The sequence below is a fragment of the Frankliniella occidentalis genome, unplaced genomic scaffold (genome assembly GCF_000697945.3).
Source record: "Frankliniella occidentalis isolate FOCC.00 unplaced genomic scaffold, Focc_3.1 Scaffold37, whole genome shotgun sequence".
In the NCBI taxonomy this organism is placed as follows: Eukaryota; Metazoa; Arthropoda; class Insecta; order Thysanoptera; family Thripidae; genus Frankliniella; species Frankliniella occidentalis.
In genome coordinates this window covers 1,341,581-1,342,203 of record NW_026267167.1, presented here as the reverse complement: position 1 = coordinate 1,342,203, position 623 = coordinate 1,341,581, and the positions used below count along the sequence as shown (strand labels likewise).

Below are 623 nucleotides of genomic sequence, written 5' to 3'. Positions count from 1 at the left end.
TTCGCTGCTGTCTCCCTATCTGTCTGTCTCACTCGCTCACCAACTCACTCGCCCTTCTGGTCCACAGGAGTACCGCGCCGCGCCGCTGTCCGCCACCGAGCGGGAAGCCATGCTGGACTACCACAACGCCAAGCGCAGCGCCCTCGCCGCCGGGGAGGTGCCCGGCTTCAAACCCGCGTCCGACATGAAGCAGATGGTACGTATCTATTGGGAGCGCACGAGCGGGGGGGGGGGGACGAGGAATCAACTAACAATTTACGCCGCATTACCCTTCTAGAATTAACCCTAGACAAACCCCTGGATTAACCCTTGGATTACCCCAAAATAACCCTGGATTACCCTGACGATAACCCTGGATTACCCCGACGATAACCCTGGATTACCCCAATTAACCTTGGATTACCCCAGATCAGCCCTGGATTAAACCCTGGATTACCCGGTTATCCTCATGACCCTAAGGCGCCCTATGGCCCCTGTGAGTAGTAGGCAAACCCCGCTCGCACCGCCGCTCGCAAAAGAAACACCCCCGCTGTGGTACACTTCGTTCTTCGATACATTGGAGATGCACACCCCAGAGAGAAATTTTGGTGGAAAAGACGTGGAATCGACGTGGTGTTATACGT

At 56.0% G+C, this 623-nt stretch overlaps 1 protein-coding gene across 1 annotated transcript in view; it reads left to right on the top strand.

Moving 5' to 3' along the window:
* The window catches only part of LOC127749180 (peptidase inhibitor 16-like), a 50,645-nt gene extending 50,353 nt beyond the window's left edge, over positions 1-292 (top strand). Inside the window, exon 9 of the mRNA XM_052266338.1 lies at positions 68-292. Coding sequence (XP_052122298.1) covers positions 68-277 — 210 coding nt within the window. The 3' untranslated portion in view covers positions 278-292. The remainder of the gene's footprint in view (positions 1-67) is intronic.
* The last annotated feature ends 331 nt before the right edge of the window (positions 293-623 follow it).